General features: G+C 42.4%; 1 protein-coding gene across 1 annotated transcript in view; it reads left to right on the top strand.

Moving 5' to 3' along the window:
- enpp2 (ectonucleotide pyrophosphatase/phosphodiesterase 2) overlaps nt 1–13006 on the top strand; it is a 100941-nt gene that overhangs the window by 52567 nt on the left and 35368 nt on the right. Inside the window, exons 16-18 of the mRNA XM_043688979.2 lie at nt 3808–3935; nt 5789–5876; nt 12866–12953. Of these exons, the coding sequence (XP_043544914.1) occupies nt 3808–3935; nt 5789–5876; nt 12866–12953 (304 nt within the window). The remainder of the gene's footprint in view (nt 1–3807; nt 3936–5788; nt 5877–12865; nt 12954–13006) is intronic.

Here is a 13006-nt window from a genome sequence, read left to right as displayed (position 1 = left end):
AAATTGATAAACCCGTTGTTGGATTGAAATTGCCTTTTATAAACCACCTATATTTTTCTGTCACTATATATTAGTATAACCACCAGGATCAGGTGATGCTTTAATAACATGGATCCATCATTCAATTTCAGATGAAATCCTAAAGAGATTTGATCTATGTTTCTATGGTTTTAAGTGGACCAGCAACTGTTTTATGAGGCATTCCCTGGAACAGAGCTTTCAAAGCCTCAGTGGGGTTGTGAGGTGAGATTGTGGGGTCACAGCTTTGAGGCAGCAATGGCTGGAGCTCAGACTGAATGTTCACAGCCGTGAGTCCTTTCAATCCCCTTTATCTTATCTAGTGGTTATGTGGCCTAATAGACAGATCTTTTCGAGGTCTGATTGCTGCTGCAAAAATATTGAAAAGGTACGTTCATTTCTTTCAACCAAAATCCCTACATCTTAAACTATTCCCATCAGGCTCAGGATCAAATCTGCCATTCCTAGCCCCTTCCACCCAGAGTCTTAAAACCCCCTCCCTGCCCCAACAGGGTCACATGAGCATGAGGTGTGAGAATTGTTTGATACCAAGAAGCACTACTCAGAGCCCAAGAGATTAATTCAAGAGGACTAGCAGCTAATCCCAGTGTGCCCAATTTGTTTTTCATGCAGAAGATCAATGCATGCTCATAGTAGTTTGTATCACGTGGAGTGAAGATGCTTCACTGCTTTGATGAAGAATCATCTAGACTCGAAATGTTAGCTTGCTCTTTCTCATGGATGCTGCCTGACCTGCTGTGATTTCCAGGAATTTTGTTCTCGAGTGAAGATGCTTGATCGCTTTGCATATTGTTTGTCTTATAAATGATCAGCTGCCATCTATTTACTTGAGTCGATAGACACAGGAGTAGGCCAGTCAGCCTGTTGGGCCTGCTCCCCCACTTAGTACAGTCATGGTTAATCGATCATTTTGGTGTCCTTTACCCACACTCTTTCCATAAGCCTTCCTCCATGCACTGTTAGTCAGAAATTTATCAAGCTCCAAACAGACTCAAAGACTGGCCTTCCACTGGTGTCTGGGTAAAATTTGCAAATTTCTGAGTAAAATATTTTCTCTTGAGCTTTTTCTAAACTGGGGGCTTTCTCTTATTTTTAAATTATGCTCTCTGTTTCTAAACTCCCCAGTGAGGGGAAACATTTCATCTGCATCTAAGCTGGCTGTCCCTTCCAGTACGTTATAGGCTTCAGTCACCTCTCATTCTTCTAGAAAATGCAGGCCCAGTTTTCACAATCTGTCGTCTTAGGACAGTCCCACCATCCAATGAACAAGTCTGGTGAAACTTCTTTGTATCCCCTCCATGGCATAAATATCCTTCTGGACACCAAACTTCTATACAAATGAAGCAAGATTTCATTACTCCTTACTCAGTTCCTCTTGCAATAAAGACTTCAATAAAGACTTGCAATAAAGTATTCCATTAGTCTTCCCAATAGCTTTCTATATGTTAGCCTTCAGTCACTTATTGAAAATTTACCTTTCAAATCTTTTTTTCATTTTCTAACCTCTTACCATTTAAGAAATACTCTGAACATCTGTTCTTCTCATGGATAACCTCTCATTTTACTACATTATATTCCATCTGCCATTTTAGTGGGCGGCACGGTGGCACAGTGGTTAGCACTGCTGCCTCACAGCGCCAGAGACCCGGGTTAAATTCCCACCTCAGACGACTGACTGTGTGGAGTTTGCACGTTCTCCCCATGCCTGTGTGGGTTTCCTCCGGGTGCTCCGGTTTCCTCCCACAGTCCAAAGATGTGCAGGCCAGGTGAATTGGCCATGCTAAATTGCCCGTAGTGTTAGGTAAGGGGTAAATGTAGGGATATGGGTGGGTTGCGCTTCGGCGGGGCAGTGTGGACTTGTTGGGCCGAAGGGCCTGTTTCCACTCTGTAATTAATCTAATCTAGTCAAAGTTTGTCAATCTGATCTTGAAACACACAATTTTTCCCATTTAATAAATTAGATTAGATTAGATTACATTACATTACAGTATGGAAACAGGCCCTTCGGCCCAACAAGTCCACACCGACCCGCCGAAGTGCAACCCACCCATCCCCCTACATTTACCCCTATACCTAACACTAGGGGCAATTTAGCATGGCCAATTCACCTGACCTGCACATCTTTGGACTGTGGGAGGAAACCGGAGCACCCGGAGGAAACCCACGCAGACACGGGGAGAACGTGCAAACTCCACACAGTCAGTCGCCTGAGTCGGGAATTGAACCCGGGTCTCTGGCGCTGCGAGGCAGCAGTGCTAACCACTGTCCCACCGTGCCACCGTAATAAAGTGATGATTATTAGGAAAATGGCTTTGGGCCATCATTTGGCAAATATTTTTACCAAGGTGGGGTGAGCTTTTAAGAAGTGTCAAATAGCAGATCTTGATTTTTTTAGAAGATATTTTTCCCTTAATGTGTTGGTCGCTTTTGACCACATAATACCCATTACAGTGGGAATTTTATAAGGCCAGATCACAAAATTTCACAAACGCTGCTCTGGAATAAACCACCACAGGCTGAAACTTATTGATTTTTTGGCTAAGTTAGAGTGTGTCAAGTTTTGATAGTGATTCTGACCACGAGGCCCAGTGAATTTTCTCGCCGTATCTTAGCAAACTCACTGCATTAATTGATATTCCACTCCTTATGGTGAGCATTACATCTGGTTTATACCCCATTTTACCACATGCTGTTCCCGGAGCTCTCACTGGAGATCCCAGAACTGACCAGCATCCCTGGCGCCAGCACCATCTTTCAAAGCCCATTTGTGCACCTGGACAAGTGCTGTCAGTCCACAGTTGTCCTGCATGGTTCCTGACATTTTCCCAGCTAGACAGAGGAAAATTGGCCCCCAGTTTATGGGCAGGGAGCTGGTGCACAGGTGGGACTTCCTCCTGCCCCAGGACCAGCAGTATATCAGACCATGCCAGTGCAGGTCTGAGGTTGCATGGAGTCCACTCTGGTTTCCGAGTTGGGTTTTTCGAACAGCTAGTTTGTACAGTGAGGTTGGTAAGATCATAACCCATGACAAGTCGGACTATGAGCGATGTGTTTAACAAGCAATAATGATCACAGATGGGAGCTCACAATTGCCTGGCAAGAATGTGGTTAAGCTGCCTGAGGAAAGTGTACAAAATGTGATGAGATAAGCTCAACAGAGACATGAAATTCACCAAACATCCCACCCAATTCTACCAATCACCTTGGCATAGTCCTCAACATTCAGAGCCTGATAAGATTGCAACTTGAAAGATGAATAAAACTTGATTTGTATGGTTCTTTCTACATCACATCTTCCTCTCTGTTTAGAGTCTCCTTACGGTGAATCAGCAGTGTAGGAACTGATGTATAGAAAACTATTTGCCACACTCTGTGGTGTAGTGTGTTGGTGCACCATCATTACAGTAAATATTTAAAAACTGATTGTGCTTCTCAAAGTTACAACTGGAATATAAATTTCCTTATTTGCTCCTGTTAATTTGTACAAATCTAAATTTGTAAAATTTTGGATCTACTAATATATAAGGTAAGAAATGTACATGTAACAATATGATGTTGTTCCAGTGTCACCTGCACAGTGCCTGATTCTGTCTTACCTTGAGTGCAAGAGCCATGTCTAATGCCCTAATTTGATTTTGCAGTTTTCACTGTTCACAAATGAACAATAATTCATACTCCAAAGCAACTGTAACTTACTGATAAAGCATTGTAAGCATTTTTTTGTTATCTTTATGCTATAGATTTTGCTCAATTTCAAATGTCTTTTAGTGCAAAAAACCAGATCAGCATTTCAAGCCGTATTTGAAGATGAACCTCCCAAAACGTTTACATTATGCCAACAATAGAAGAATTGAAGATGTCCATTTAATGGTAGAGAGGAAGTGGCAGGTAGCAAGGTACTTAAATAAATTACACTTGTAGCATAAATACTAACACAACTACTAGATATTTGAAGCAAAAACACTGCTAGAGAAATATAACAGGTCTTGTGGTGTCTGTAAAGGGACAAACAGAACTAATATTTTGATGAAGAGTCACTGGACTTGAAATGTTAACTCTGCTTTCTTCCCATAGATGCTATCAGACCTGTTAAGTTTCGCTAGCACTTTCTGTTTTTGTTTCAGATCTATACCTTCTGCAGTTTTGCTTTATTTCAATGTTTCCAGTCTAGACTTCTGAAGAAAGGTCACTGGACTCAAAATATTAAATTTGTTTTTCTCTCCACAGATGCTGCCACACTATTTTTTTGACCAGCGCACTGTTGTTGTACACTAAAAACATAGCCTGCTTATTTCTGTTTTATGGTAAATGTTTGACCACCATGGAGTTAGTACTCCTTGAAAAGTTTTAATTCTTTTCTGTAAATGAATATCCAAAATTTGGCTATAATTCTTACACTGAAGAAGGGCTAATGCCCGAAACGTCGATTCTCCTGTTCCCTAGATGCTGCCTGACCTGCTGCGCTTTTCCAGCAACACATTTCCATCTATAATTCTTACACTACATTGTGTACAGATTTTGGATTGTGAGAGTTTAGAATATCAGTCTCTTACTTCCTATATACTCCCCTGTAAACTATGATGGTGCTATTATGTGTTTTCTATATTAACCTTCAGTATAATTTGAGCTGTTTTTTAAACTGTTATTTGCAATATTTTCACTTTTGTATGGACTACAATATATATTTGTTCACAAAATTACTCTCTGTTCAGATAAAATCTACATGGGCCCTGTACCCTGATTATTTGACATTGTCTGGTGCTTTTAGATTAAATTATGTTGGCACCTTTAATGTTTTTCATAAGTTACAGGCAATTTTACATTGTGAAATAAAACTGACCACATGTATGGTGTTGTAATTTTGACACTTCCTTGAGTTGAATATTGTAGCTCCCTGCAAGTGCGACTTGAGCTGGGCAATATATAAAATAAAACAGCCTTCCAGCCCAACTCCTGAACTGCGTTATATTAATAGGACGGGGAGGGGAGGGGTGCAGGTAACTGTGACAGGCATTAGGTCTGTGATGAAGTGGTTAAAATCAGGAATGTTCAAGTACTATATTCCCTCTAATTTTTGGGCTGCTGTATGAACCTGCAATGTCTATGCGAGACAGGAACTTCTAGAATTAGTGGTCAATGTGTCCATTGTGCATTGACCCTCTGAGTAGCTGTGAGGGAACATTGTTCAAGAGGCCAGAATTGGAGGCTTGCAGACATCCTAGAGGCTTTTGGGGCTGGGGGAGATTAGAGATGTCAGCAGGTGTGAGGCCAGGGAAGACTTTTAAAACATGGATGAGTATTTTAAAATCTAAGTATTAATTAACTGTGCACCAATAAAGGACTGATGATTGAACGGGACTTGGTTCAAGTTAGCATATGGGCACTATTGTTTTGATGAATATCAGAGAGATGTTCCTCTGTATCTTTCTTTGGACAGAATTCAATATATAGAGATATCATTTTATATTGTATTTTGAAATTAGTGTAGAAGAAGAACAATCTAATGATGAGTGAGTGTTTGCATTTAGAAATACGTCCCATTCTGCAAAATGTCTTGTAATCAAGAAATAGACAAAATTTGCATTATTGCTTTTGATTTATATTATGTTAAATAATACAATGAACCATTCATACAGGAAGTTTCATGACCAGAAAACACTACTGCAGGCCATTTGATCTCCATATGTTTAATGTATTTTATTTTGTGCTTTAAAAAAAATCATAGGTTAACTTTCCTTTCTGCTTTCAGGAAACCAATGGAAGTTACCAGAAAGCTCTCAGGAAAATGCAATTTTCAAGGCGACCATGGCTATGATAATAAAATTAATAGTATGCAGGTAGGAATTGTGCAGATTTGTTTGGAATGTTTTACTTTTCAACTACTCCTTCAACTCTAACTTTAGAACATGTCATATCACATGATAGTACTCTTCTGCATTTTTTTGTTTTCTATCTTCATTCTGAGTAGTTTATGCTGTAGAGGCATTTCCATAATTATCCATGTATGGAGTTTTGCTCTGTATGGACAACTTTAATTATGTCTCTTTCACACATGGTCCTCATAAGACCTCCTTCCATACCTACCTCTCTGTGTTTTTGATTTATCCATTTGTTTGAGCTGGCATTGGAAGCGTAGCATTCGGTAAACAGCAACCCAGAACACACAAATAAAATAATACCTGTAGTTCTTCGTAGAAATATAACCTTTGGTTGTATTTTTCTTATTAATACTTACTCATGAGAAGAGGGTGTTGCTGACTAGACCAGCATTTATCACCCATCCCTAATTCCCAGAGGGCAGTTAAAAATCAACCACATGTGGGTCTGGAGTCACATGTAGACCAGAACAGATATGGATTGCAGTTTCCTTCCCTAAAGGACATTAGTGAACTAGATGAGTTTTTCTGACAATCAGCAACGGATTCATGGTTATCATTAGATTCTTAGTTCTGGATCTTTCTTTAATGGATTCAAATTCATGGTGTTGGGACTCGAAGCATTGTCCCAGAACATTACCTGGGTCTCTGGATTAACAGTCCAACAATAATACCACTCTGCCATCACCTCCCCTAACTGATCACTGGATTCAGTGCTTGGATAGAAGTACTGATGTCAAATTTCAACACGAGCAATATGCTATCTCAGAGTCAGATGTGTTCTAAAAGAAGGGGAGAGAGGAACGGCATACAAAATTTTCCTTCCCTTTCCCTTTCCTTTTATTTTCATCTTCTGACTTGCACAAAAAATCACTACCAAAGTGGTAGCCATCTTTAACACAGCTTATACAGGAGCTTACTAAGTTATTCATAAAGATAAATGTCAACCAAGTATTCCGTTTTGGGTACTATGGGGGGATGGCCCATCAGGTGACGGCAGCAGCAGTCGGAGCAGTGGCACCATGGTTGGCCCTGCTGTACAGAGGGGAAGCACCAAGTGTAGTAGAGCAATGGGAATTGGAGATTTGATAGTCAGGGGCACAGATAGGTGCTTTTCCGGTTACAAGACAGAATCCAGGATGGTACGTTTCCTACCTGGTGCCAGGGTCATGGATATTTCTAAGTGGGTACAGGGCATCCTGAAATGAGAAGGTAAACAGACAAAAGCTGTTGTCCGTGTTGGCACAAGAGACGTAGGTAGGAAGAGTGACAAGGTCCTGCAATGACAATTCAGGGAGTTAGGTAATAAACTAAAATGTAGGGTGGTAATCTCAGGATTACTTCCCATGCCAAGTGCTACTGAGGCTAGGAACAGAAACATAGTAAAGTTGAACACGTGGCAAATGGGCTAGTGTAGGGGGGAGGGTTTCAGATGTGTGGATCATTGGGATGTCTCCCAGGGAAGGTGGGACCTGTACAAGTGGGACAGGTTACACCTAAACTGGAGGAACACCAATAATCTGGTAGGTAAATTTGATAGTGCCACTTGGGAGGGTTTAAATTAGTGTGGCAGAGAGGTGGGGTCTGGAGCAGCAGGTCAATAAGTATAGAGACTGGGAAAGAGTTTAAGATTAAGGCAACACATAGCTAAGAGGAAGAGCAGTCAGTGAGAGGTTGCTGGGCTCAGCAGAACTGGAGATTTGACCTGTATTTGCTTCAATGCAAGAAGTAAAACAGTTAAGACAGATTGACTTAGAGTCTGACTTAATGCATGCAAATATGATATTGTTGCTATCACAGAGACATGTTTGAAAGAGGGAGAGGATTGGCAGATTAATGCTCCAGGATATTGATGTTTCATATGAGATAGAGGAAGAAGCAAAAGAAATGGGGAGGTTGCATTACTAGTTAGGGATCTTACAGCAAAGCATTATGGGTAGAGCTCAGGAATAGGAAGGGTGCAGTCACAATGCTGGGATTGTACTACAGACATCCCAGCTGCCAGCGGGAGGTAGAGGAAGAGATATATATTCAGATTCTGGAAAGATGTGAAAATGACAGGGTTATTGTGGTCGGTGATCTTAACTTCCAGCATATTGACCGGGACTCCTTTGGTAATGGGGATTTGAATGGAGAGCAATTTGTTAGGTGTGTCCAGGAGTGTTTGTTTTAAACAGTATGTGGATAGTCCGACAAGGTAGGGTGCCATTCTGGATCTGGTATTGGGAAATGAGCCCAACCAGTTAATCAAAGTTTCAGTGGGGGAGCATTTTTGGAATCGTGACCATTGTGGATAAGGACAACAGTGGACCTAGGACAAAGGTATTAAATTGCGGGAAGACCACCTATAATCAAATTAGGCAAGGACTGGAGATTATGGATTGGGAGAGAATGTTTGAGGGTAAATCCACATGTGGGAGTCTTTTAAAGACTTGTTGACTACAGTGCAGGACAGGCATGTTCCTGTGAAAATGAAGGGCAGGAATGACAGGAACCTTGGATGACAACAAAAATTAGCAGATCAATTTTTAAAAATGGAAGCATACCTAAGGTCTAGGCAACTAGAAACAGATGAATCCTTGAAAATATAGAAAAAGGAGGAAGAAGCTTAAACGGGGAGTTAGGAACGCTAAAAGGGCACATGAAATGTCTTTGGCAAGCAAGGTTAAGGAGAATCCCAAGGCATTTTACACATATATTTGAAGCAAGAGGGTAGCAAGGGAAAGAGTATGCTCACTCAATGATAAAAGAAGGATGTTATGTGTGGAGCCAGAGGAAATGGGTTAAATCCCTAATGAGTTCAGTATTCACCAAAGAGAGGGACATGAGGAATGTTGAGGTGAGGGAGAGGTGTGTGAATACTCTTAGGCAGGTGAACATAATGAAGGAGGACGTGTTGGGTGCCTTGAAATGCATTAAGGTAGACAAGTCCCTAGGGCCAGATGGGATCTATCCGAGGATACTGTGGGGGGCAAAGGACGAAATAAATGGGTCCTTAATAGAAATCTTTGCATCTTCTTTGGCCTCAGGTGAGGTTCTAGAGGACTGGAGAATGGCCTTTGTTGTTACTTTTGTTTAAGAAGGGAGACAGAGATAATACATGTAATTACAGGCCAGTGAGCTTGATGTCAGTGGTGAGGTGCTGTTGGAAAACCTAATGAGAGACTGGATTTATTCACATTTGGAAACAAATTGTCTTGTTAGTTATAGGCAGTGTGGGTTTATGCGAGGAAGACCAGGCCTCACCAATATGACTGAGTTTTTTGAGGAAGTGACAAGAATGCTTGATGAGGGAAGGGCAGTGATATTGTCTACATGGACTTTAGTAAGACATATAGTCTCAATGGATCTGGGGTGTGCTGGCTGGATGGATACAGAACTGGCTTGGTCATAGAAGTCAGAGAATAGTGGTGGAAGAGTGCTTTTCGAAATGGAATCAGTAACTAGTGGTGTTCTGCAGCATCAATGCTGGAACCTTTGTTGTTTGTAATATATATAAATGGTCTAAAGGAAAATGTAGGTTGTCTGATTTGTAAGTTTGTGGATGACACCAAAATTGGTGAAGTTGCAGATAGTGAGGAGGATTATCAAAGGATGCAGCAGGATATAGCTAGGTTGCACATTTGTGCAGGGAAATGGCAGAAGGAGGTTAATCTGGACAAATGTGAGGTGATACATTTTGGAAGATCAAATTCAGGTGCGGATTATACAATAAATGGTAGAACTCTCATACAGAGGGATTTGGGCGTACAGGTCAACAGATCCCTGAAAGTGGCAACATAGGTGGGTTGAGAAGGCATACAGCACACTTGCCTTCAATGGCTGGTGTATCAAATATAAAAGTTATGTTACAGGTGTATAAAAATCTGTTTAGGCCACATTTGCAACGTTGCTTGCAGTTCTGGTTACCACAATACCTGAAAGACGTGGATGCTTTGGAGAGGGTATAGAGAAGGCTTACCAATTGGTCCCCAGTTTGGAGGGTTCTAATTATAAGAAAAGGTTGGATAAACTCGGATTGCTTTCACTGGAAAGATGGAGGCTGAGGGGTGACCAAACAGAGGACTACAAAATTATGAAAGGCATACATAGGGTGGATAGTTGTAGTCTTTTACTCAGGGTGGAAAGCTCATCTACAAGACGGCACAAGCTCAAGCTGAGAGGGGAAATGTTGAGAGGAGAACTGTGTGAAAATTGTTTCGTACAGATGGTGTTGGGTGCCTGGAACACACTGCCAGTGGAGGTGGTAAAAGCAGGCGTGTTAGCAATGTTTAAGATGTATCTCGACAGACACATGAATGGGAGGCAAATAGAGGGATAGAAACCATATTTGAGCAATAGGTAGTGGTTCTAAATAAGGATTAGGAATCAGTGTAGGCTGGTGGTGGGCTGAAGGGCCTGTTCTTGTACTGCATTGTATTGTATAAAATTCTCTGCTGTCTACATGAACATGCTAGATTTGTGTAATGGATTTTCCCACTGATATTTAACAGAATTTATGAAGTGGAAGAAATTGATTATTCTTTCCCAAAGAATGTTTTGTATTCAAACTTAATTTAAACCAAAACAAATCTCAACAACTTGACTTTTTACTACTGTAGATCATTCTGCTTTAGAATAACTATTTGATCAGAATAAATGTCAAATTCTTGAAAACAAGATCATCTCTCTTAGAGAACTGAACTGATGTTTTTAGTATTAGGAATGCACCTTGTTAAGAATCACACATGAGAGTTTCGCCATTTTATTCAATATGTGCAGGAACTGTATAATCCCAGTGGGAATAATGATCTAAGACTGGAGCTCATGGGCTTCCCATCACGAAGGACTCGAAGCCCTCCGCTTCTTTCTTTCCCGCCGTACCGACCAGTACCCTTCCACTGACACCCTCCTTCGACTGACTGAACTGGTCCTCACCCTGAACAACTTCTCTTTCCAATCCTCCCACTTCTTCCAAACGAAAGGAGTAGCCATGGGCACCCGCATGGGCCCCAGCTATGCCTGCCTCTTCATAGGATATGTGGAACAATCCATCTTCCGCAACTACACTGGCCCCACCCCCCACCTTTTCCTCCGCTACATCGATGACTGTATCGGCGCCGCCTCGTGCTCCCACGAGGAGGTTGAACAGTTCATCCACTTCACCAACACATTCCACTCCGACCTCAAATTCACCTGGACAGTCTCAGATTCCTCCCTCCCCTCCCTCAACCTTTCTATTTCTATCTCAGGCGACCGAATCAACACGGACATCTACTACAAATTGACCGACTCCCACAGCTACCTGGACTACACCTCCTCCCATCCTGCCCCCTGTAAAAACGCCATCCCATTCTCCCAATTCCTTCGACTCCGCCGCATCTGCTCCCAGGAGGACCAGTTCCAAAAACGCACAACCCAGATGGCCTCCTTCTTCAAGGACCGCAATTTCCCCCCCGACGTGGTCGACGATGCCCTCCACCGCATCTCTTGCACTTCCCCCTCCTCCGCCCTTGAGCCCCGCCCCTCCAACCGCCACCAGGACAGAATCCCACTGGTCCTCACCTACCACCCCACCAATCTCCATGTACAGCGCATCATCCGCCGTCATTTCCGCTACCACCAAGGATATAGTTCCCTCCCCTCCCCTATCAGCATTCCGTAAAGACCACTCCCTCCGTGACTCCCTCGTCAGATCCACACCCCCCACCAACCCACCCTCCACTGCCGGCACCTTACCCTGCAACCGCAGGAGATGCAAGACTTGCGCCCACACCTCCCCCCTCACCTCCCTCCAAGGCCCCAAAGGAAACTTCCATATCCGCCACAGATTCACCTGCACCTCCACACATCATCATCTATTGCATCCTCTGCACCCGATGTGGCCTCCTCTATATTGGGGAGACCGGCCGGCTACTTGCGGAGCGTTTCAGAGAACACCTCTGGGACACCCGGACCAACCAACCCAACCACCCTGTGGCTCAACATTTCAATTCCCCCTCCCACTCCACCAAGGATATGCAGGTCTTTGGACTCCTCCATCGTCAGACCACAACAAAACGACGGTTGGAGGAAGAACGCCTCATCTTCCGCCTAGGAACCCTCCAACCACAAGGGATGAACTCGGATTTCACCAGTTTCCTCATTTCCCCTCCCCCCACCCTGTCTCAGTCAAATCCATCGAATTCAGCACCGCCTTCCTAACCTGCAATCTTCTTCCCGACCTCTCCGCCCCCACCCCAGTCTGATCTATCACCCTCACCTTGACCTCTTTCCACCTATCACATTTCCGACGCCCCTCCCCCAAGTCCCTCCTCCCTTCCTTTTATCTTAGCCTGCTGGACAAACTTTCCTCATTCCTGAAGAAGGGCTTATGCCCGAAACGTCGATTCTCCTGTTCCCTGGATGCTGCCTGACCTGCTGCGCTTTTCCAGCAACACATTTCCAGCTTCCTTCATCTGTCACACTCTCCCTGATTTCTAATTTCATGACTGCCACAACCTCCCACCAAAAATAAATTTGAACAGTGTAAATGAGAAAGGTCAAACTCCACCCATTAAAATTCAATCAGTAATTTCCCTGTACTGTGCTTATATTGAACTAACTATTTGGAGAAGTGGTGATCTTTAAACTATATTTCATAATTGCTACTCATATTCTTCCATTTTATGAGTGTGAGGCCAAGCAGGCAACCAGATCCTCACCTTTTGCCTCTACTACAATGTACCTTTATTTCTCTTACAATAGCAATTCAAGTGGACCTAACACCTGATCTTTAAAGTTCATGCTGAGCTGCTTGTTAAATCTACTGATGACTGTGATAGCTTGACTGAAATGAGGAGCTTATCAGTATGTTGTCACCCTACTTGCATATTGACAATGAATTTTGTGTTTTTATGCTTTGCATGTGTTATCATTGTACTATAATTTGATGCATTAATTTTTCTTGTCTTGTTTTATTGCTTCTTTAGACTGTTTTCATAGGCTATGGACCTAGTTTCAAATTTAAAACCAAGGTTCCACCATTTGAAAATATTGAACTGTATAATGTTATGTGTGGTAAGTTCTTTCCAGTATATGTAAAAATAAGTTATTTCCTAATAGTATAATTT

Source organism: Chiloscyllium plagiosum, unplaced genomic scaffold, assembly GCF_037043375.1.
Source record: "Chiloscyllium plagiosum isolate Xiang-an unplaced genomic scaffold, Cpla_swu_hap1 HiC_scaffold_4, whole genome shotgun sequence".
In the NCBI taxonomy this organism is placed as follows: Eukaryota; Metazoa; Chordata; class Chondrichthyes; order Orectolobiformes; family Hemiscylliidae; genus Chiloscyllium; species Chiloscyllium plagiosum.
Note: the sequence above shows the minus strand (reverse complement) of the source record. Positions and strands in the feature narration are given on the sequence as shown.